This window comes from Labrus bergylta, chromosome 19, assembly GCF_963930695.1.
Source record: "Labrus bergylta chromosome 19, fLabBer1.1, whole genome shotgun sequence".
NCBI lineage: Eukaryota > Metazoa > Chordata > Actinopteri > Labriformes > Labridae > Labrus > Labrus bergylta.
Window position 1 is genome coordinate 3,211,577 of NC_089213.1, and position 23,602 is coordinate 3,235,178.

Below are 23,602 nucleotides of genomic sequence, written 5' to 3' on the forward strand. Positions count from 1 at the left end.
TGGTTGTACAGCGCGGGCTGCTTGGCTGAATGGAGGATTTAATTATCGGTGCTAATTACTTGTTTTCCTCTAACTGTTAACCACGGGGCCGCCACTGCCGCTGCTACTACACTTCTGTGAGCGCTAATGCCTGAGGCAGCTGCCGGGTTTTCACGGGAAGGAGAGGCTGGTGAGAGCGCGGCGCAGCGAACGACGACGTCTTTTCTCAGCTTGCAATTATCAGTTATGTTGTGTGTCAAAGCAGGGGATTGTGACTTTGCTCAGAGAGATATTCATGTGTTTCTGGCTGCAACAGAACTGTGTGTGTGTGTGTGTGTATGCAGAATCTGCTGCCATGCAGTCACAACCGGGGACACTGAAGTCACATGGCATGTGTTCTGGCCAAGATGTCCAGGGCACATGCCATGTGACTTTTGCATCCGCAGTTTGGATCCAGCTGGGCCTCTTTTTTTGAAGCACCGCCCTGCATGTTGTGATCCCCTCACACTCACTCCACCGTCTGATCCCAGGCTTAATATTAATATTTAAGAAATGCAGACAAATTCAACAAAATGGTTTGTACAAGAAAAGGAGAAATCACAAGCAGTAAGTGCAGACTAGTGTGAGCTCCCCTCTTTACCATTAATAGGCAGTAGAAGCATGTGATAGTAATAAGCGGATAAAATGACACTTTTTATGTTTTGTTCATGTTGTTAACAATGTCGAACTTCTCCTTTGCAGTCATATTTTGCACAGCTTTAACCTCCACCTAAATGTCCATAGGAGATATTGTAGTTGTTAATAAGAATGGGTATTGAGAACCAGTACTTGGTGCTTGTACTTGGTTGGTCAGTACCAAAAGTACCTTTCAGCTCATGAATAAATGGTGCTCCCATTGGTCTTTATGCTAACAGTCCATCTTATTTAATGCAGGGCTTTCCATAAGTCACCAAACAGCAGACTAGTCCCACTATTACAGTCTGGTTCTATTGTTCTGTCGGGTCTTATGAAAAAGTTTGTGGCTTCCTCGTCCTGTACATTTAAGAAGCATGTGTCTCCGTTTTAAATCAATACAAAAGCATTAGAAGGATTCATGTCTGTATGTGTCAACACCGTCCACCAGTGTATATATGCATGTGTGTGTGTAAAGAGGCTCAGCTGAGAGCAGACTTCAGTGTTCCATAAATATTAGCAAAAAAAAAAAAAAACTGACTGAAGGAAAGAAAGATAATTGTATTTAACGTCACAGAGAGGGCTCATGGACATTACAGGCTGCTTCAGACAACACAGGAAAACGCAAAAATGACACCTGCACAGTGAGCGTTATAACAATCTCCCAATACACAACGCAAACATGTATGGGCTTGATAAATGAAGGAATCAATAAACTACCTTTACACAGTACAAAACATCTGTCTGGGTAAGAGCATACGGGACAACTGTTGCTCTGTTCGCCAGTATTAGCAGAAATATGTTGTTCATTAACATCAGTGATATACCAGAGGGTTCTTTTTTAAAAATGTTTACTTTGGGGCTTTTCTACTTTCGTGATAGAGATAGGACAGTGGATAGAGTCAGGGAGAGAGAGAGGGGGGAATGACATGCAGGATAGGAGCCAAAGGTCGGATTCAGCCTCCATATATGGGGCGTATCAAAGAGTATCTTAAATATTAGTATTGATTAGCAGTATTTGTATCAATACCCATCCCTAGTTGTTAACAAGTCCTACTGTATATAACCCAATTTATATTTCCATAACAACTACATTACAGTCCTTTAATGATCTGTTCATACACTACTTCTAAAGCGTAAATTGAGGCTTATTCTTAAAACATAAAATACATTAAAACATGTCTGTCGTGAGTTGCAATGGAAGTGTATGAAAAAAAATATTAAAAAAATATTTTGATTGAGATGCAAAACATGTGAAAAGTTCTTGCTTGCTTCTCTTGTTCCCGTAGATATCTGCAAAGGAATATTCTTTCTGAGAAAACAATTGGATGCTTCATTGTTAAAAGGGAGCCTTCTTTTGAATCTGGATAGAAAATGACACTTCTTCATATCAGTGTTTTTTTTCCATTATGACTGTCAGAAAAGATCTACCAGCAGACACTCATTTATGTAACCGAGAGGACATCTGTGTGTCTTTGCGTGTCACCGTACATGCTTGTTAATTTACAAATGAGAGGATGTGTGTCATAATGGAGTCGACATCCTCAGGACAGACATGTAGCGTGGCGAGAGAAGCAACATGTTGAGTGATAAAATGTGCAGATGGGGCTCTAGGTAATTATAGTCCATCAACATGACGGCGCAGCTTTCACTAATCGTTACCATTAATACACAAACACACACACACACACACACACACACACACACACACACACACACTTAGACACTTTGCCTGGAAAAATAGCATTTTCATAATTAGCCCTGACTAATAGGGCACAGATTTGGGGCTGTTGAAAACACACACAGCAGTTATAAATTCAAAGAGAGCATATGGGTGTTTTACAAATTATGTCACCACTAGTTAGAGGAACTTAAATCTTTGTACTGTTACTGAGGATTAAAATGTATCAAACGTTTTCTTACACAAATCTCAATCACAGTTACATTTTTACAGACTTTTACAGCTCATTAACTTACATATTTATCTTTAAAAACCAACATGTAATGAATCCCTTTTCTCACTCTTCCTGCTCTGCTACATATTAATCACACACACTTTTCCCTAAACATAAATTACCCGACACAGTGGACACACACACACTTCCATACTGGTAGCTTTAAGCCCTGCAGTTGGCCTACAGCTCCCTGAGGGGTTACAGGGCAAAGATCATCTGTCTTGACCCCTGAAGTCCTCCCTGACATCGTGTATCAAACAACCACAACACCCTGCGCAGGGCTCAGGGGTCAGGGGTCACGTCCCCGGAGGTCTCAGCCTATTGAGAAAGAGGTTGCGTCTACACGACCGGGCGGTACACAAACCAATCAGATTACCTCGAGTGAGCTTGTAGAGGGATTTGATTAAATGTATGTGCACCTCATTTTACATCCAGAATGCCTTCAGGCCTTTTGTAGCTCGTGTGCAAATCACGGTTGATGGATTGACTGAGGCATTTTATTATGAGGTGCTTTTAGCACCTTACACAGATGGCTGTACATGCAGGGAGAAAACCAAAGGCACACTCAGTTCTTTTGTTTGAGACTAATAAGCTGATAGCAGATACGTCTAACCTACGGCTGAGAAAGTGATAGCAATCATGTTTCCATAGCAAACATTTAAGGCTGTACACTAGCCTTTACAGCAATTATCTGATATCTCTATAACCAACAACTACTGTTTCTGAACATTACAAAAACAGATTGGAAGTATTATTTTTAGACAAAGAAATCACCTACTGCACACTGCTAACAGGTAGTTTGAAATAAGGCACAACTACAATTCTACAATTCACTTAGCAGACGCTTTTATCCAAAGCGATGTACATCAGAGAGTAAGTACAACACAAGCAAGGATCTAGAAAAAAAGGGAACAATGTCAGTAAGAGCAAACGATCAGCTTTGAGTCTGATTGGACACACAGGTGCTGACAGGAAGTGACCAGAGGCAAAGCACAACATTGAGGGCAGTTCTTGAGAGCTCTAATCAGTATAGAAACCATCTTATAAGTCATCGTTATAAAAGAAAAACAATCGTCACAACCATCATCATCATCAATAATATGGAGACCATCATCATTAAGTTAGTAGGTATTCATAAAAGAGCTGGATCTTTAGCTTTTTCTTAAAGGTGCAGAGGGACTCTGCAGATCAAATGGAGTTTGGACGTTCATTCCACCACTGGGGGGCGACAACTAGCTTTGTGGATTTAAGGGAAATTTTTTGAAAACCATCAACACAAAATGAAGTGTTTAATTGTTTTTTAAGAAGTGTTCATTGGTACCCACAGACATACACAGGAGGTCAGAGAGGGCTGTAAGGTAGCTCGAGCTAGCTTAAGTTAACCTTGTTTTTAGGAGCTCAGTTGGATTTGAGTTTAGTTCTCCATTCAGGGTTAGTGTAGTAAAGCAGTTCAAAATAATAAAGACTACATTTTGTTTTTTACTACAGGAATCAAAGGTGCGTTCAGTGTCTGTAGAAACTCAAGTGTAGGTGTCACTATCAAAGTTTGGAGATGTAGTAGTTCCTGAATAGCTGTAGTGTTGTGTTCAACCAAATTTCTGTAAAATAACCTTTAGGAGAGCCGCTTTGGCACCATTTACTGCACACTCCTTCACACATCATTTCCTGCACATTCATATCAGGGTTTGCTTTCACTTTAGTTAAACTTCCACCGCTGTGGACTGCAGGGAGCTGTAAGCGAGGAGAACGAGGTCCTGCATCGGCCAAATACAGCTTATGGTCATGTTATAGACGGCTAGAGCGGAAAGAATGGATAGAAGGAGGGAGGGCGAAAAATATCAAAGGGGGAGACAGAGGGATGGGTGGAGGGAAAATAGGGATGAGATGACAGATGATGAGGGCAGAGCAGGGTCGTGGTTCCATGGCTGCTGGAGCCCTTCAGGAGGCGAGCAGCGTGGCACACAGCATCGCTAATGAAATCTGTGCATTCAGAATGAGAAATGGGTGGGTTGGGATGAGGAGGGGAAAAAATTATGGGGCGAGGGATGGAAGAGGGAGAAAACTGTGTGCTGGGGGAAAGAAGGAAAAGAAATATAAAAAGAAAAAACATGAAAAGTATGAAAAGATGGAGCAGGAGGGAAAAGCAGAGCGTGAGTGACAGGAGAAAAAGAAAACAAAGAAGAAGACGAGAGTAGAAGCCTAATCTCCATACACTGTGATAGCAGGCAGATTTGAATTTAGGGCCCGTCTCTCATGGAGCTCCTATAAATAGGGACGCGGTGCAAACACCAGGCAATTTCGCTGCAACACCAAACACAATGCCTGATTGAGGGCAAATTAAAATGCAAATGCAACACTTCCATTTTTCCAGATTTCACCTGTGAGATAAGCGAAGGACCTCTGTTTCCTTCATAAAGTGTGGGGGGTGTGCATAAGTGTGTGTGTGTGCGTGTATGTATGAAGTGTGTATATTTGTTTGTTTGTCAAGTTTGAAATGAGAGGAGACAGGAGGGAGACTGGAGGTGAGGTTGTATAAACAGATTAGATTCACTATTGTCCTCTCCGAGCTGCATTTCAATCGTCATCCTGGCTGCCTTTCCTCCTGCCCTTGTCTGCCAGAGATGTCTACAGACCTTCAACAGGCTTTGACTTGATGAACAACATTAAGAAAAAAATATATTAAGGTCAGAAATAAAACATAAATTAAATTATGTCAAGCTATTTATGACCCTTTAGAATGTGGATTAAAAATACTCTGCCTGTGATCTCATATTTGCTTTGCATGAAGTTAAGAGCTGAACTTATTTTCTGTTTAATATTGAAAAATCTGTTCAGGCTTTTATTTTGAAGGCTGATCATCTCCATACCATAGTCTGTATATAACAAACCTTTGCAGAGAATTGAAGGTGGAATAACCCTGAAATGGTGACGTAATCTGGAGCCAAGACATGCGGAGACGGACGCTGGCTGGTCTTAATGTGGAAGTGAAGCCACGCCCCTTCTGCTAACCATGATCTATAGAGGGATAACAGTAGACCATTTCTATGCGTAAGTAACTGGCCAATCAGAATCAAGTATTTAACACAGCCTTGTGATACAGATGTGCTTATAGAAGCAACTGTCATCATTTTTTTTTTGACAAAAATTGTACTTTGTATGTAACAGTTAAGGGGGCTTACTATAGTCGATTGTTTGACCTGTTTTACCTTTTCTTATGTTCATTTTCGTTGTCTGTGTTTTGGATGACTATGGGAAAGGGATAGTTTGATGGGTGCCAAGATCATTCTAGCTGGGGGAAGCTAAAAGCATATCTGATCTGAGGGTTTTATTTTGAAGGTTAAGCTAGAAAATCCACACAATGGAGTCAGAGACTCAATCTACACCTCACATTGAAGGTTAATCCCGGAGAGGAAAAACTCAGAAGCATTATAAACCCATTTTACAGATTTTAAAAATCAGTAGAAAAATCAGCTTTCATGAGCACAAAGTGCTTAATTGTTAACAGATTTTGGTTTAGCCCATTAATTGTTACAAAGCCACAACTTCACTGTATGAATTCAAACGGATCCAAGTCACGGGTCAGAAACATATTCAACTGCTGTGGTCACATGGTCTCAGTGAGCAGAAGGTTTGCTGAACAAGCCAAGTGGAAGGGCAAATGTTACCCATAAAACTCTGCCCAGTGACCAGTGGTCACACGGTTTGAATCATGGCAGAATTACAAGTCGTTTCCACAGAACAGACAAATACAGGGAGGTTTGTTAACTGTACCAAAGAGGAATACACAGGAATTAAAGAGAGAGACAAGGTAAGTACAACAGCTCCATGACAAAGAGGAAGACAAAAAGGAAGGAATAAACCAGTTTGTTCTTTAAGCCACTCTTAGACCAACTGAACTGAATTTTTTATCAGCCTCCATCCTCAGGGGGTCGGTCCTTTTTAAAACAAGCCTGCCCCTCATGCTGTATGTCTGTGGGCTTATGTGAACCAAGAGTGACTGTTGAGACTTCAAGTGTGCATCTGTAGGCTTGTCACGTGTGGGTGGGTAAATGAAGATGTGGGACTTTTTGGGAGGCCCTCTGTAAACACGCATTCTCACAGATTCTCAGAATATTGGAAAGACGGAAAAGAAACAAGGACTCAGTCTGAATACAAGGACATGGTAATATATTCATTAATAAAATTGACTCTGCTGTCGGGTGTTTTTTCTGAGCTCTTGGCTAGCTTTCAGTCCCAGAGCCGGCGTGGTGAGAACAAAAGGGAATGACAAAGCAAAACAAAATGAAAGAAGAAGACGTTTTGGAGAGGACAGAACCTAAAGAAAAGAATGGGGAACGCAGAGATTGTCTTGTTTTCATGCTAATCAGGAAAACAGCAGGAAACATTAATGAGGCAACGTAATTAATTACTTCTTTTGATTGCATGTGTTAGTACCTGAGCAAAAATTACACATTAAGAAAATAGGGACACCAAAAAAGACATTTCTTATTTAGCATTACACTGATGCTGTGATCACACTTAATGATTTCTAGGACTTGAAGTGACTCTTGAAATTAAAAGCAATGTGCTGGTTAGAAGTTCTGAGCCCACTTGGATGAAATAAGTGACCACAGTAGATCACATCCAAGTCTTGGAAATGAAAATCTTCCAGCCATGACTAGCTACTCAAGTTAGGGACTTCCCATATTTGCATCTTTACACAAACTATTTCCCTCTGCAACTACTCCCAACAACACTGATGCTAGAAGAAAAGCACTCTTAGTCATCTTGGCTTCATAATTGGCGGCTGGTTCGTTAATTGACTCAAGTCTTGTGCGGTGCCATCTGAGCCTGCCGTCTGCGTGGCGCTGCCTCTCTGCGTCATCGTCAAAATCCTTCAAAGCCCACGAGGGCACACACAAAAAGCGAGCGCACACACACTGAAATTACTAAGCAAACTGAATGTATGGAGGTTGACGGTCGCTGGAAAAGCCCAATGTTGTTTTTGGCTGCGGTGCTGAAAGTTGATTACTGGAGCTAAAAGTCTGTGTGCCGCAGACAAATTCTGCAGCACAGAAAACAATTGCATTCCGCAAACTGGTGACCAATTTACATTCACATGTAAATCTGCTCAATCCCGGGGCCAATGAATAGGCTTCATTGAATGCTTTAGTGGCATTTAGTGATTTAGTGGCAGGCTCCTTCAAATGACCTTCCAGCAAAAGTCCATTACTTTATCGCTCGGCAATAATACCACACATACACACTCAAGACTTCAGAGAGGCAGGTAATTCGCCATTAACTCAAGCCACTCAATCCCTGAAACACTGCCAAGTCCAATTGTGTGAGATGGGAGTGAGAGAATGCGAAAGAGAGCGAGGTAGAGACAGATGGAAAGAGCAATAGAGAGAGAGCAACAGAGTGAGCGGGGGGAAACCGAGGAGAGGGAGGAAGGTGATTTTTATTCTGCCACGTCCTGTGCAAAAGCATTCCTTCCCATCTGCCCTGGAGAGAGTATCCCAGTCGCCTCAGCTCCATACCAGTCGGACCATCTGACCACTCCAGCAGGCCTCACCGCGGAGAAAATATGCACATAGAGATGACTCGCTCGCAAAGACATCAATTAATGCACATATAATCCCCCCTCTGACAAAAGGAGAAAAAAGAAAAGCCATCCACAAGTACAGCAAATAACTTAACAGAACAAACAACACAAATTGTCTTTCTTGTGATTTGTTCCCGTGCAAAATTTAAGTGCAAGAAATAGAGGTTACAAACTGAACAAGTACACAATCAACGACTCCACACGTGGAATGCCTACATTGCCAACACCCTCATAATATCCCTACATAACCCCATTATAACCAATTCATCCATGGATGGTGTTCCCAACAAACACACAGCAATGCAAATGCAGAAAAGAGCTATAGGACTACTAGTAGGAAACGTATTAAACATGAGGGCATACCAATTACAGTGCATAAACACACACACCAACACATTCAGAGCTTCTCAGCAGAGAAGTAATAACCATAGCTAGAGTTTAGCTACAGGCCGGACCAGGAGCAGATACTGAAAAGCGGTGTAATAATTTCAGAGCTTAAGCTGCACACGAGAAGAAATGCTTTTCATTATTGGATCTTAAACATTGCTTTTTCCGTTCATTGCTTGTCATATACAACAAGGAGGAAATTTAACATGTTAGGTATGCATCTAAACGTTTGTGTATTGTTAGGGAGGGTGTGTCAGCATGAATAGACATTAATGCAAGTCTGCATGCTTTAATTACAGGTGAAACTGGAAGATGAAAAGGCTATTTTTTTAAACTATTGATTTTAGATTTCATTCAGTGGCTAAGTCACCATATATGGATTCTTTGTGGCAACAACAGGAAGACAAACAAAAAAGATAAAAAATAAAGAAGACAGGACTTCTACATAGCACTAATTTAATGGCTTTGATATTAACAATAAATTAAGTTACTCTTTCTCAAGTTAGGACAAGCCAACACTATCCTAACAAAATTCAGAGAATCCAACTAGCCAAGCGACAATCACATGCTAACATTATTTGGACGTGCAGCTAGCTTGAGACCTGAATGTTTATCTTAGCTGCTAAATAAGTCACATTGTGTTGGTGTGGTCTTACCGAAACAATGCCTGAACTTCACAGTATATGTAATATATTCTATTTGCCAGAACTTGACAGGTAGTATTTTCTATCTGCCAGAACTTGACAGATTATTTAACATGGTATACTTTGTTATTTTTGCCGTATGGCTACATTGTTTTCTCTTGATAACTTTAAGTCCAGGGTTCAGTGAAAAGGTTTTCCTTCCAAGAACTTCAAATAAAAATTTAGAAAGCCCCAGTTCATCAGGGTGATTTAGGGTGTCAGGGTCGCCAGAATGTGGATAAGTCTTCCAGCTGGGGCACATAATTTCTACTTGTAACAGTTGGTGAAGAGTTTTCATTATCCCTTTGTACTTTTTCTCTTGATTTTTTTAGTATTCTTTCGATGACTGTTGGTGTTACAACTGGATTTGGATATTTTCTTAGCAAATAAAGCCCCTGGGTCTGGCACCTGCGGTAGACTTAAAGCTAGATTCACCATCTTTACTGAATCTGTATATCTCCAGAGGACAAATGTTTTCCTCTTTTGGTATGCCAGGGCGAATGATTGATGCTTTGGGGTATGATTATGCATCGAGTAGTTTCAAACTGACAGGATAAGAGTTCAGAGAGATGTCACTGTACTAACGTATTGTAGATACAGCACAGGAAGAATCGCCTTTGGAGCTCAAACTGTTTTGTTGACAGACAATCACTGGCTGCTGCTCTCTGAAGTAACTGATTAATCAAATGCCACACTCTTTGATTGGCTGGCTTGCTGACAGACAGGAAGACAAAATGGCAACAGGCATCTGGCTGACTTGATATCAGTTGAAGAGTTTTCTGACTGACGGCTCGCTGCCTGATTAAATGGCTCCCCAGCTAGCTGTCTTAGTGGCTGCTTGGTTGCCAGATTACCTGACTAAATGGTGGGTTGTTCAGCCAGCTGGGTAACTGACTAACTGATTGGCTGGTTGACGCGCTGATTGGCTGGCAAACTAATTGATTTTTTCATTTACATACATAGCAGAGAGGAGGCGGAGGAACAACAGGAGCATACTTCACCCAACCATCCTGCACTGATGACACTCTGATTGCAATCACGGCACAAGCACACAAAAGAGAAAGAGACGTAAAAACGCACACATGCACATGTTAAAGAACAGACTTATGGTTTGTATAAAGACATGCACGTCAAGTCAACAAGAGGGCAACAACTTACAGAGAACAGGGGGGAAAAATGGATTAAGATTCAGATGTATACAAAGACGAAACAAGTAGCACACATTGGCCTATTCAGTTCCAAACAGGGAATATTAAAATAGCAATTAGCAATATATTCATGTAATCAGGAGAGCTAAAGTCAAGAAGGCATTGAAGAAAGTCAAACAGAGATACAGGTAAGTTTTACTTGCTGCTTCTGGTTTTGTTTTGTTGACTGCTCTGAAGTGCTTTTTTCTTATTTTTCTTCATTTACTTTCCAGTTGAGTGACCATCTTGTCTTCATTATAAATAAAGTGTATAATAACTGCATTTGAGGAATCAATGCATGGACATAATAAAGATATCGGCAGATGAATCGGTATCAGATTTTTTTTTTCTCCCCAATATCGATATCGGTATCGGTCGGGCCCTACTTTAAAGTATAGGCTGGAGAGGCACTCTGAGAACTACAAACACTGTGAGTTCTTCAAGTGGAAACACAAAAAAAGGTAATGGGTCATTTAACCGTTCATAGTATTAAGAACAGAGATTCATACTGTCCGATAATACCCATTAGTTGTCTCCGGTCATTGGTGTGGCTTCACTAAAACCATCAAAAAGGTTCAGGTACCCTGCAGTGTTCTATTAACGTCCTCAATGTGTTCGTATTATCTGTGTTCAAGCGGATGCACACATTTTTTTAGAGAATTAAAATGCACTAAGCTCATTTTGATGGACACAATGTTTTATTGAGAGAATTACTAGATGTAGACATTGCCTCCCTTTGTTGATTAAAAAACGACGATCATTACCTTTACATTGTTGTCATTACCTAACAACATCTGCTTTATAGACATCTGCAACCTGACTTCCTGACATTCTCTCCCTCTCTTATTCTGTAAACATAACAGAATAAGTCTCTTCTGCTCTCATCCCTCCACTTAGCCTTTTACTGCCTGTTCAGCTATAACTGGCACTTCTGATAAACCGAACAGATCAGGTCCCATGCTGCTACGTTAACCTTTTTTGCCTCTCACCACTTACTTCACGTCCTCTTCCATCTACAAAAGCTCTCTCTCTCACTCCTGCGCTCGCCTTCTGATAAACTGAGAAGAGCAGGTCCCATGCTGGCGTGTTAACCCGCCTTGCCCACTCACCCCCATTACATCCTTTGCCATCTACGCTGCTCTCACTCTCTCGCCCTCAGCCCAGCCACTAACACCCTTTCATTATGGATTGTCTTCTCGGCGGGGGGCTTTTTGCCTCAAAGACAACTGGTTTTCCTCATCCGTGTCGGGGGTGGAGAGAGTGCAGATGACGGGGGTGCGATGAGGTGTACAGGAGGGGGGAGACTGTGGGTTAGGGAGGGGGGGGGGATCATAAAAGTGACTGAGCTGGAGCCGTGCGATTTATGTATTTATTCATCACCGAGGAAGCTGCGTATTAAAAGGTCGGGCAATTTTCCAGGTCACTGACCAAACCCACACGGTGAAAAGAGACGGGTTGAAGAGGACAGACGCGGAGGAGACAAAGCGATAAAGAGAGTGGCTGCGATGGCAACCTGGAAGAGGCGATATTGGCAGTTGGACACACGTCGGTGCGTTCACACCTCAAGTGTTTGTGTGCCAACTTTGCTTAAGCCGTTCAGTGTGCACATGCTGCTTGTTTGTGTGTCTGAGGTTGGTGTGTGTGTTCCCGTCTGTCTGCACGCTGGCTGTGGTTAATGAGTTTGAAAGGTCAAACGCCTCTCTGAAAGATTAATGGGGTTTCCAAGGCACGGGGTAATGGTTTACGGGGCCCAGCCGGACACATTTCCAACATGACGGTCATTACCACCAGTGAGCACGGACAGAAGGAGGGATCACAAGCAAAGACAAGGACTACATAGAAACTGCTGGGCAGGGGGGCTTGAGGAGATTTTTAACATGTGTGATGCTACAAGTCTGACAACAGAAAAAAAACAAATAGTGAAAATTGGAGTTCACAGGAGCGACTTTGTCTTCCTTTTCAAGTTTGGGGCTACATTAAAAAAACTTTCAAAAAGAGGCTATTGCGTAAAGCACACTTGCCACTTGTAGCCGTTACACCTGAGTCTGCATCATTTCAATTTGTATGAAGGGAACAGGCAGCACATTTTGAGAATTAGATGACGAAAAAAGTCCTTTGTGATATCAATTTTATATTTTTTAACATCATCCTTGATTAGTGTTTATTCAAAGAGAACTCCACTGATTTTGTATAGAGTTCTGTTCAGAAGCAAACAACTGAGTTTCACTTTTCCGAAAGTTAAACTAAATACAACAAACATACACCGGGGTAACCTGTGTTCCTTGTCATACAGCTTCAACTGGAGGCAAACTCATAGTCAAGACAAGGGAAGTGCCACATTTAGCCAATTTTATGTTTAAACATTGTCACTCTTGCTGGTCGACACCAGAATTACTAGACGGCTGTGTCCGGTTAAAATGGCATACAAGCACTCAAGAGCATCACACGTCAAGGTAAGTCGTGAAAGTTCACCTGGAAGGAGGGCCGAAGGCTTGCGATGCTAGCACTGCTAAAGTTAGCGACACTGTGATCCCACGTCCAGCTGTGTTACAATAAATTGTGCATAATTTTTTTTCTAAGTGTGTTCTTATCTTTAGAATAGTCAACTAGAAGGACATCCCTCATTCTTTATGACTTTCTGCTGTGTCTTGGTGCACTTGAAGGGCTTTTCTTTACTCTTTAAGTGCCCAATTGTTACATAACAGATTAAGAAATGCTTCAGCACAACGCACAGAAAAGCGTCAAACATTTATAAATAATGCTGCCGTGTTTATAGAAGAAATTGCGGTTTGTGGCGGCGAAACATGCGAGAGTGAGTGCAGAAGCGTGATGCAGCGTTTAATCAGGAGCAAGAGAAGAAAGCAGTTAAGTGCAGAAGGATGTACAATAATAAACATGTTAATGTAAGCTGCAGACTTTTTCACCTCATTTGCAACACACACACACACACACACACACACACACACACACACACACACACACACACACACACACACACACACACACACACACACACACACACACACACACACACACACACACACACACACACACACACACACACACACACACACACACACACACACACAAAATGTACTTCTCCTGGCATGTGTTATCGGTTTCAGACTTTGCAGGGGAGTGTCAGCAGACATGGAAAGCACATTAAGAGGCGGCATCTGAAGGCCAGCCATCCTCAGCAAGACCCAGAGCAAGTGAGGCGGACACTGACAAAGCAGAGAGGACGATGGGAGAGAGATACACAGAGTTCAGCTGTAGAGGTGTGTGAGGTCTCCGAGTATGCCACGTGTGTGTGTGTGAGTGTGTGTGTGTATGTGTGTGTGTGTGTGTGTGTGTGAGTGTGTGTGAGTGTGTGTTTGCGTGTGCGATGGCTAGAAAGAGAGCAGACTGCTGAGAGCACGGGCAAGAATAGACGTGGTTTCTCATGTGTCTTTAAAACATGGACAGCCAGTTGGGTACACGGACATGTGAAAAAAGCACTGCAGAGTTATGTTTTAACAAGATGAGAAGTCACTCCTGTCTGTGTTACATAACTGGACCTGGACAATATGGCCTCAGCTGCAGCCAATCTGAAAACGCACAAAGCAAGCTGGATGACCTCGTGTCTAAAGAAGCATGTCTCCCAGACTGATGGTAACAATGAAATGATGAATAACTCTACGCAGATGACACTCTCCTTATGGTGAAAACGGCAAAATCTTACAGCAGCAGGTGACCCGATATGGAAATATATATGGAACTGACTTAATGATTATGACAAATGCAAAGAAGGTCTGCATAGAAAGGAGCTGGTAGTGGAAAGAACAGTCCACTAAATGTTGGGATAAAATAACAAAAAAAAGAACGGAAAATGTTAATTCAACGTGTTTTACCCAAAATGTTAACTACAGCAGCTCATTCAAGCCTGTAGGCACCAGGCATGTTTGTGATTTGACTAAATGATGAAATGTTGTAACCCTTGCAAGTAGCTCCTATAAATGGTGACTGTCACGCTGCCATAATGCACTACTTCCTGGATGTAAACCAGCACAGCGGACAGACAGTGTTGCATTGCAGTTCAGCAGTATTTTGAAAAAAATTTAATTAAAGTTGTACACACATAGATATTAACATGCAAGGAGGACCAAAGGCTGACGGCGTTAGCACTGCTAACGTTAGCCACACTTGGCAATCCAATTCGATAGATTCAGTGTGTCTAGCCATGGTGCTAAATTTTTCACTGTTTTCTGAGTGATTTCTCTTTTTTAGATTCTCATGTTTTGGAGCTTCGGGCAACAGAACCAGCTGCCATTTCTGACAACATGGAAGTGAGGACTTGTTCGGTATTCCCACTTCACCAAAATTAAGTATTGAACTGTTGTGCCAAAATACAGTCTACAAAGACAGCGTTTCCTCCAACAAGAATGGGTTCCTTGCCTTTTACAAACCATGTGGACCTCTGTCACCTCAATGACAGTGTGATGTGGCCTCCTAAACCAGCCTAAATTGAGGCTGATGGTCTCTAAGCCTACATCTCAAAGGAAGGGCAACACATTTAACCTCCTGTAGCGGACTGCCTCTACACACAAACACATGGGTTACAATTCCTTCCCAAGCATTTTCCTCACAACAGCCAAATAAAAAAAAGATTGCTGTATTACAGGGTGCAGGGTCGGATCATACAAATGTGAGTCCACCTTCGTTGTTCATTGGTAGGTAGAAAATTGTGTTTTCCCTGATTATATTTCCCTGATTACAGGGTGGTGCCCCAAGAGTTGATTAAACATAGTTTAACGATAGTGTTATTTATATTATTAATAATTAAACATAATTATTAAAGAATATAACCAAAGTTGACTTGATACAACCCCAACAATTGGTAAACCAACCGATCTGGGGTCAACAGAAATTTGCTGTTAGTTTCAGTTTTGTTTTTCAATTTTCATGTTGCCATGAACTGTATTTTACCAGTAGCTCCAGTTTGTTCAACCACAAATGAAATGCAGAAATTATGAAGTCCCAATTGATATACTGGATCTGTATTCATGAGTTTGTTTTTCATACTCATGTCTAAAAGAGTGGGTGTTAATGTTTTCACCATCGGAATACAAGGGAATGAAATGAAAATCTTTGGGAGTGTGAGGGTGTTGGACTGACTGAGCTCCGCCGAGTTGTCAGTTCAATTCCCAGCATGCCCGCCCACATCGAGGGCTTGCATTAATGTAGTTCGTGTTTACTCTCAATGCAAAACACCCTGAGCACAAACTTCTGCCAAGAGCACAGCTCCAGCTCTGCACAAACACACACCAGTGACATTCATCAACTTTAGACACCTAAGGACTGCAACGCCTGCCAAAGAAAAACTCCTCTAATCCATTAGCATCCCAACAAAGGCTGCAGAGATGAATAATATGTTTGAGACATCCGGATGAGAATCAGTTGGAAATATGTCTCATACACAAGAAGCTGCTGGTGTGGGTGGTGGGAGATATTAAAAAAAATAAAAAATCTAGTTATTTTTATTAAACTTTTTTGCATATAACCTTTAGAGAACCTTCTGGAGAACAGGCCCTTGAGATGTTTACATAAGGCTCTGGCATGAAAGCCGGATGTGTTTGCTAAAGCAGCTCTTGCTCTGCTCTTCACAAACAGTGTGCAGCGTTAGATGATCTTTTTCTCTCTATTATATAAGAATAAACAAACTCATGCATGCTTTCAGCCAGACACTTGTCGGTTTCCTCTCTGCTTTATGATAATGTGGGTGACCTTGCAAATAATGGAAAAGTTGGGAATAAAAAAACATGACTGCCCGTTTACGATGAAACACAACCTGTGAACCTCAAGTCCTTAAATTACTGAATGTGAACTACAGGGGACAGATTCTATTAAAGCAGCAACATGAGTGAACTACTCAAAGCAAAAAATATATTAAAATATTTTGATTCGTAATGGGAGGATAAAATGTTTCTTTTATGAGGTACAATTGAACATCGTAGGATTTTTAATTGTAGTTCGTACAAATAACCATCAGCTCCTGCTTTAGGAAATTGTAACTTGTCATTTTTCTTTCTCATTGTCTGTAAATCAATGAAATAACAGATGACAAAAATAATCATTGGTTGCCTGCAGTGTTAAAAAATGGAGCCAATAAGGACGTTTAAAAAACTGCAGTTTCTCAAGTGTCCACTTGAGGCTGGTTCCAAAAGAGAATGAATCCATTTAAAGTCCAAAATAAAAATCCCCATTTTTACAGAACAAATAATTGATTATTTATTTAAGAAATACTTTGGTATCAAGAGGTAATTTATTTATAGTTAAAACGCAAAGTTTTGATTTCATTATCTTAACAGTTATTCATACATTTGTATAATTAAGGGCGTGGCCGAGTTGAATGACAGGTAGAAAAGTTGTCGCTTTTTGACAGGAGGCTTAAGGCCCATCTAACCTCCACCTCTTTTTCTGTTACTAGATTGCTCAAAGTAAGTTATGGAGTCAACATTTTCAACATGGTGGCAGCTATCGTTGGGCTTCAAAATGCCTTTTCTGATTCCACTGTGTGATGTCAGTGAGACTGCGTCCATGTTTTATACAGCCTATGGTTACAGAGCAAGTTCTAATTATTAAGTTAGCACATGTAGTGTGTGGTAATAGTATTTAAATTAGTAAATTAATGACTTTAAATGTTGTAATTTCTTCCATGTTGACAATTAACCACAGCAAATGTGGCTTTATATGCCACTTAAGTACCGATCATTTTCACTCATATTTAAATTCCATGAAATAAAATAAAAATAGCAGTAAATATTCCTCAAAGAGACCCTGGAATGTGCTAATGTTTGACATGCATTTATGATTTACTTTATTCATAAAGTGATGTTAGTTTTTAGAAGTATAGTGGTTCTCACAGGGGGGTCCTTGGACCCCCAGGGGTACTTCAGGGTGTTCAAGTGGATCAGCAGCTGTTTATTTCTCCCTCCATAAGTAACAGAATGACAAAATAGGTTTCCCATATGTTCTGCAGTAAAATACAAGAGCTGAAAAATTAAGATGGAGGACCTTGGGCGGGACAGGCTCTATTCAAATGGAGGTCCAGGGTCTAATTTGAGTCAGTCTAGGGGTTCTTAAATGAAAAGCTAGAGAATCAATTATGTAACTGATTTAACTAAAGGAATACTTTCCTACTGTCCAAATTGTGTTTGTCTCTCCTGCTGCCATTTGTGATCTGAGCTTCTTTGTCCATGCTGAATTCATTTGGTTGCTACATTGATTCAATTATGACCCGCACCTAATTAATAACGCTTCATCATATTTTCAGATAATCAACCATAAAAACAAGTTCTTTAAGATTTATGGAAGACAGCCAAACATAAACCGGCTTCCTGAAGCTGCAAAGTGTGAGGATGATTTGAGGAACAGCCAAAACATTACAGACAACAGTGGGAAATTATCTTAAAGCATCTTATATAGACTGCAGGTAAATGTAGACAAACACATGGAGAAAACATGTGCAGACAATGTTGAATTTGCATCCAAGTAATCAACCGCTGAAGAAGCTATTTTTCCGCATAGATTCATCAAATAAAATGATGCAGCCCATCTGCAGTTCCGTCATCTATCACAGCTGCACAGAGCCCCTTCCTCACTGTCCAATATGGCTGAAGCACCTGCTAAATCCCACACGCATGCACACACACACACAAAGAGACACACTCCCACCCTGCTGATGGCTCATTCTTGCCGATCCAGCAGAACAGCGGCGATGCTGTAGCTGCGTCCTCACCCCGGACAAAAGAAATCAGGTGACCCTATTGGGATCCAATAGACACGCACGCACACACACAATCCATCCCTCCATCTCAGTCGATGTGTTCCACTGGAGTGGGAGGTAAATAAGGATGTGGCCGGGCTGCTGCATTGACTTGCTTTGGGAACCCATGGTCTGTTTGATTACATGTAACATACAGGAGGTGTGGAACAAAGCAGTGCTGGCAGCTTACAATTCCCTCATTGCTCGCTCGCTTTTTTCCTCGCCTCCAATTTTCTTCCTGTCACTCCCTCATCCACCAATCCCTCGCTTTTTTTTCCGCTTCAACCCCGGCATCACTTATTTCTCACCCCTCGACCTAACACACCTCGTCTTTCGTTTTCTGCTTGTAATGCATCATTTTTTGGGGGATGAAACTCCCCCCCCTCGTCCCTCCTGAAAATGACTCCGCTGCCATCTTCACAAATCACTCTGACCTTTCGTACTCGCTGAGGTCGCCATCATCTGATCCGGGTCCAAGGCCCGTTCCCCGCCAGCCAAAGACGGACCCGGCACGGGCAGTGGCAGCAGAGCAGAAATAAGCCGGCATCAATCACACACAATTAGTCCCATTAGAAGCCTGGGAGGGTGGAGAGCTCCTCCACCGCCAGTTTGGCAATCGTTGATAAAAAAAAAAAAACAACCCAGTATTAGTCAATCAGATCGCTTCTAAGTGCTTATTATATCATCAAGTAATCATGTGACATATGAGTGGAGTTTAATACTGAATAGTCGGTTTAATTAAGCTGCATTCAAGTCAGCAGTAAACAGAAATTGGAAGGCTTTTAAAATCATGATACGGCAGGTTGGTCCAAATAAATGGCACTACTGTTGCATTGTAGTCCCAACAAAAGCACTTAAATAAGCAATAATTCACAGATTGCCTTGGCCTCACTGTAATGCACATTGCAGCAGATCACTTAGTAAACAGAAAGTTGATAATGGATGATTCTGCGGAACACAATTTTGAACTAAAAGTCTGCTGGGATGCAGTCAAAAAATGCAGCTTCACGCCTACAGAAAGAATGAAGACAAGAGAAAAACAGCGATATTTGTAGCTCTTAAGGTTCAAACTGAACTCAAGGCAGATTTAAGAGGGACAAGCTCACACATAAAACACACTATTCAGAAGCAAAGTCGTCCTCCTGTGCCGGGCAATTTGAGCTTAAAAAATGCAACTCTGCAAGTGGAAAATGTCTCAGCTAGAGCACCAAACTTCACTTTTTGTCCAAGGCCGGATGACTCCACTTTATAAAACATACAGAGACAAAAAGATGGAAGAAAAACTGGTGAAAACAAAAGAATCAGAGTCCCTGGTAAGTTAGGAGGTGAAGTCACATACACACAAAGCCACGGTCTCTCTACACACAAAAACACACACACACACACACACACACACACACACACACACACACACACACACACACACACAGGGGGTCAACAGGGGACACTGAGACGGAATTAAAGCTGCAGTCACTGGCAGAAAAGTTAGACAAACAATCCACCAACAAGCTGACACTTTTACCTTTTGCTCTGCTACTTAAAACAGTCCCTGCACTCACACAGAACATCAGCAGCGCACCTTAATTTTCTGTGCTATAGTATCACACTACACGTGATGACAACTATAAAGGGAACCAGATTTCACAAAGGCTTCAAGAGTGCTTGACTTATAAGAATTTTCAAACTTGAAGATGAGACAGATTTTGAAGGAATGATCCATTTATTTAATCGAGGAACCAGGGATGACTTTCAGACTTCAGAGCAGTCACATTGTTTGTGTTTTTCCAGATATTTCTGACATGTCTTATAGTCTGTTTGCTGTGACTTTCCCCAGCTTCACAAAGCATCATGGTAGGAAATGTCAGCTGTAAATTACACATGACACAGGGTGCTTTTTTTGAGGCACAGCAGCGTAATAAGACTGCAGGTAAAAAAAAGCCATTCCAAAGCCTGCCAGCAAACAAGGAGCAGTCGAGTCACCTCCAAAGACTCGAGACATGACAGGGCATCAAGCGGAGCTGCACGCGGCCCGCGCACAAACAGGATGATCCCACAGGTTACCGCCTGAGACTCCCTCGCCCTCAATCACTTCCCTCCTCTCTCTCCATCAGACGGCCTCTCTATTGTTCTGCGCCGAGCCGGTGCCCTGCTGCAGAATGGATGGCTGCAGCGGGAGGGAGGGAAGGAAGGAGGGAGGAGAGGGAGGAGGAAGTAAATGAGATCCCGATGAGATGCCAAGGTGTGTTAGTGGTGAGGCGTGGAGGAATGAGAAAAGCAGCCTGAAGGGGGGGGGGGGGGGGGGGGAGTGGTTAGATTGACTGCGTGTGAGGTGTATGGGATAGTGGACGCCCCGCTCCCTCCCCCCTCAAACCCCCCTCCAACATATTAGTGTTTGCTAAGTCAGCTCAGGATGCAGGAGGTATTTTCAGGAGAGGAGGAGTGGAAGAAGATGACATATGGACGGTGGGAAGAACAAAGGAAAACTGGAGGATGGGACAGAAAAAGAAAGAACTACAACATAAGAAAATATTGTCTCGTAGATACAACAAAGAAAAACAGAACAAAGAACGGAAGAAAGTGAAAGGAAGAAGAACAACCAAAAAAAAAGGAAAAAACAAGAGGGAAGGAAAAAGGGCACATTAGGAAGAATGAAATACGAGCAAAGACGGGGAGATGTGTAAAAATGTAAAACTAAGCTGCTGAAAGATTCAACTAGGCACAAGGACGCTCTGCAAAAAAGACATCTCATAAATTAGTGAGCAACGAGACATAAATACTGTAATATAATCTAAAAGGAGGTTTTAACAGATGCTCCAAATTTTCTCAAAACAGGAACGATTTGTGCACACACTTCCTTTGTTGAATCTCAGCTCTCACAGAAGAGTTTCACTCAAACAGGTAGTTCAATCGCCTCGTTTGATTTGCATATAAATCGTAGAGGAAAAATTAAAAGAAGCGAAAAACTCTCTCCAGCGTTTCTTCCGTCTCTCCCCAAATCCTTGAGAACAGCGAGCAGACTCTCTGCCAATAGCAGCCTTCAGGAGCACATTGCTTTCACAGCAATTAATCGCTGTCACAACATCAATTAAACAAAAGCTAGCTTCCAAATCCGGCTACCCAGCATTCCAGGGAACCGAATCAATCTGGCAACGAGTCTGAGCGTGTGCGTGCGTGCATGTGTGTGTGTGTCAAGTGTGTGATGCATCCAAAGCTGGAGAGAAGTGTGTTGAAATAAAAAGGGTTGATTCTGTGTGCACGCACTAAAGCGGCTCTTAAGTACGAGAAGATGTCACACCATGCAGTGTACAAAGAGAAGGCTCGCATGCAAGTCTTGCATGTACGTGCCAGGCGAGTGTGTGTGCACAGGAGGGCATTAAATGTGTGTCAATGATGTATGGATGGGGAGTGTTCATGCATGCCAAATGTCCATAAAGGACACTGTTTATATGTGATGGAATGATGAAGACTGTTAGCGTGCTACATGAGCGTGTGTGCACGTCTATGAATCTCCTCTTTAGACCCACATTATGCTACTTTCCACTTCAGCATCTAGGAACTGATTAGGATGACTTTCCTGGCTTTTGCTGGAGCCGGCAGGTCAGAAACACACACACACACACACACACACACACACACACACACACACACACACACACACACACACACACACACACACACACACACACTGCACTGCTCCTAAGTTTAGATCATGTAAGTTGTGTAGGTTTCAAATGTGTCGGCTTATTTGTGAGTGCAGGCTGCTGGTAAACTGTTGAACCCCAGCAGGAGGAGAGACCTTAAGGTGAAAGCACATCCAAATCCAGATACCAAAATCTGCATAAAAGCTTGATTACACATTACTCTGCTGTCTTTCTGTTTCTAAAATGATCCTTAGATTACTTCCGACAAACAGCTGACCACTTGTTAAAAACTGACAGAGGGAGTATTTGTTACAGAGAGTAAATGAGAGGAGAGGTTTAAAGGCATGCAGAGGGGGTTTAATGCTTCTTTATGCGTCCATGCCACAGAGGATGTAAAAATACAAAGAAACCAGTTGCACACAAATGCCGAGGCAAAAAAAAGCTGAGCACAAGATGTTAGTGTTTGTGACAACCAACCGGGGGATGTTTCTCTCTCATAACGGGAACCAATCTGACTTTTTGCTCCCTGAATAAATCATAAAGTAGATCCTGAAGCAGACTGTGGCTCCGTTATGTGTGTAGCAGCACGAAATATGACCATTTTATTTATTTGCCTCTAAAAACATCTCCTACATTAGTGATTTAGCTCACTACCTGTTTTTACTATCTGTTCCCTGAAGTCGGCACAAATGAGAGCTGTGTAAGATACAGTGAACGTTTTGTTTTTTATTGACGAGCTTTTTGGAATAAAATGCCCTGCTTGTCATGTCAATCAAGATTTTTCTTGCCACTGAGTGACAAACATTGTACAGTGTAAAAGCTTCTTATTTGTTCGCATGTGTGGATTATTTGGAGAGAAACGCTTACAGTTTTATGAGCCCCAAATGCGTAAATCTGTCACACACAGCTTCCAGAGACGCGTCAGGTTTTCATATTTGGACTACAAGTACGGTTGAAGCAATTCAGAGTGTTTTAACTTCGATTATATAAATGGTTTTTTTTTATTATTATTATTGGACACATTACACATTTCTTTCTCTCACAGGACAAGTGCAAAATGCCAAACTCTCTCCTCCGCTGTGTGGGCATCTGTCTGTCGATCATCGCTCACTGCTGCTGCGGAGACCGGTTTGGGTACAAGCGAGCCAAAATCATCACACACACGCCGGGTTTCAACATACCTTCCTCGGCGTGACAGGCTTCTTCTATGTTCAGCAATAATATCCAAAGCACCGAAACCAGCGTTTTACGGAGATCCATGTTTGTCTGGCCAGTTCCGCGGGGCTCTTGTCATCTCTCTCCAAGCCTGCGCGCAACGCACCGCAGCAGAGACGCACTTCACCGTTTTTCTGAAAGGAGCGGAAGAGCCGTCTGGGCAAATAGTGCTGGATCCGAGCAGCCACACGGCCTATTTCATATCTCGGGGGAGGGTTTACCGGGCGAGATTGACACCGCGAGAGCGCAATGAAGTGTGGATGTGGAGTGGAGGGTACGCCAGGGTCGACCTATCAGTGAGCGGCAACCGGAAATCTGCGCGCAGGTGTTTCAAACACAATCAGCGGAGTCAGCCTCGCAGTGTAGTGCATTTTTTACAGGCTGTGTTTTTTTGGAGAAAGTGGAGAAAGTGGAGGGGGCTCTGGATATTTTCTGTTTAATACCATAGTAAAGGTTTTATTCCTCTGCTCACAGAATCCTGCACTTACTGATCAA

At 42.1% G+C, this 23,602-nt stretch overlaps 1 protein-coding gene across 3 annotated transcripts in view; it reads right to left on the minus strand.

The window, feature by feature from the left end:
* Positions 1-23,368, minus strand: part of LOC109997830 (ephrin type-A receptor 7-like) — a 173,439-nt gene extending 150,071 nt beyond the window's left edge. For 2 of the 3 annotated variants that reach the window (XM_029280889.2, XM_065947839.1), the window contains exon 1: positions 23,074-23,368. In XM_029280889.2, coding sequence (XP_029136722.2) covers positions 23,074-23,152 — 79 coding nt within the window. In that variant the 5' untranslated portion in view covers positions 23,153-23,368. The remainder of the gene's footprint in view (positions 1-23,073) is intronic. The other variant, XM_065947840.1, reaches the window with a different exon arrangement.
* Positions 23,369-23,602: the final 234 nt, after the last annotated feature.